Genomic DNA, 1,512 nt, shown 5'->3' with positions numbered 1-1,512 from the left:
ACCCTGGAGTTAGGATAGGGACGTCCCATGGATCCCTTATAGTAGTAACCCTGCCGCGGAGCAGGTGGGTTTAGTGAGCCTGCATTCATTATTAAGCCACTCAGTCACTTTCATCCAGGGAGAAAAAAAACAGATTTTATTTTAAATTACACAGGAAGATGAACTTCGTTTTCATTGTTTTAAAGCTTGAAAAACTTCCCGGGAAAACTCAACAAAAGTCCACTTTCAGTCCAGTTTCAGCCGGTGTTGAAAGTGTGCGTATGCCCTAATTACACAATCACAGAAGAGTCCAGTCCAGAAGACTGAGGAAAATAAAACTCAACATTGTCTTTATATCCATCAAGTTAGCTTGGGAAAAGTTGGTGCCTCGAGGGACAGGCTTGAGACAACTCCTAAATAATCATGTCACACCAAAATAAAGACGACCTTCTTAAAATGGTCCACAGGCATAAAACAATATATAATAAAGACATATCAGGATGTTGAATAAGTGTAAATGTGTTTTTACCTGCTGTTTTCTCCTTTATTGTTGGAAGGCGGTGGATGCAGAACAGTTTGGTTTTCCTCCATATCCACCACACATTTCGTATGCAGTTCCGTTTCTGCAGAGTTCAGAGCAAATGTGTCTCTGTCTTGTTGAAAGTTTCCATACATTTCTAATCAAAGTAGCCAGCTAGTTAGACTAATCATGTATCTACTACATCTGCCTGACACTTGGCAAGTTGGATTGATGTTTTATTTAAGATTAGAGAGAGGTAGCTAACGTGACACCAGCCACATATAAGCAGCCTGTCATTTGGCTAGAAGACTTGATTTGCTAAACTTTTTATCTGCAGCATCAACAAAACGTCTATTTGGGATAAAAGGCTAAAGAAGGGGTACTAAAAACGAGTTAGCGCGTATTAAATACAACTGTAACGTTTGCAGAATTCGGGTTATTTTCCAGTGACCGTAACTTACCTCTCCGGTTCATGGGTCGGACTCTGACTGCAACTTTTACCTTGGTATCCGACATTTTCATCCACTTTCCTCCCAGCCTGGACTACCATCAATGTGTTAGCTAGCAAGCTACGGCTATCCGTCTGCCTCTCCCCGTCCCCGAAAAGACCAGTCCACTTTCAGCCGGTGTTGAAAGTGTGCCTATGCCCTAATAACACAATCCCAAAGAGTCAGTCCAGAAGACAGAGGAAAATAAAAACTGAACATTGTCTTTATATCCATCAAGTTAGCGTCCAATGCAGATCCAGCACTGCGCTCCAGTCCCAGACAGCATCACAACCGCCATCTTCAAGTGGGAGCAGTTCACACGATTGTCTCTCTCTCTCTGTGCTGCTGCTGGAAATCATGCGGTGCCTTAAGGCTGCAACGCAACAATAAAAAATGATTTCTCATAACACGAACCGAACTGGCCAATATTGGAAACCCAGCGTGGGGATCCGGAAAAGTCGGAAACTGTATCAGTGCACGCGCTTTATGGGGTTCGAAATATTGTGAAATGTGAAAATGCAGACT

General features: G+C 42.7%; 1 protein-coding gene across 1 annotated transcript; it reads right to left on the bottom strand.

The window, feature by feature from the left end:
* Nucleotides 1–444: 444 nt before the first annotated feature.
* LOC124030236 (kinesin-like protein KIF13A) lies at nt 445–1,158 on the bottom strand. Its single transcript, XM_046341662.1, has 2 exons — nt 961–1,158; nt 445–602 (listed from the first exon to the last, which is right to left on the bottom strand). The coding sequence occupies exons 1-2, from the start codon at nt 1,019–1,021 to the stop codon at nt 505–507; spliced, it is 159 nt and encodes a 52-aa protein (XP_046197618.1). The 5' UTR covers nt 1,022–1,158; the 3' UTR covers nt 445–504.
* Nucleotides 1,159–1,512: the final 354 nt, after the last annotated feature.

This window comes from Oncorhynchus gorbuscha, unplaced genomic scaffold (genome assembly GCF_021184085.1).
Source record: "Oncorhynchus gorbuscha isolate QuinsamMale2020 ecotype Even-year unplaced genomic scaffold, OgorEven_v1.0 Un_scaffold_10098, whole genome shotgun sequence".
Classification (NCBI taxonomy): Eukaryota; Metazoa; Chordata; class Actinopteri; order Salmoniformes; family Salmonidae; genus Oncorhynchus; species Oncorhynchus gorbuscha.
The sequence above is the reverse complement of the archived record's forward strand: the minus strand, read 5'-3'. Positions and strand labels throughout refer to the sequence as shown.

Bases quoted from the DNA above. Each gene is read 5' to 3' on its own strand.
- LOC124030236 (XM_046341662.1), bottom strand. From the start codon at position 1,021: ATGAAAATGTCGGATACCAAGGTAAAAGTTGCAGTCAGAGTCCGACCC. The intron at 603-960 runs GTAAGTTACGGT...TGAACTCTGCAG, and splicing joins CCGACCCATGAACCGGAGAG to AAACGGAACTGCATACGAAA.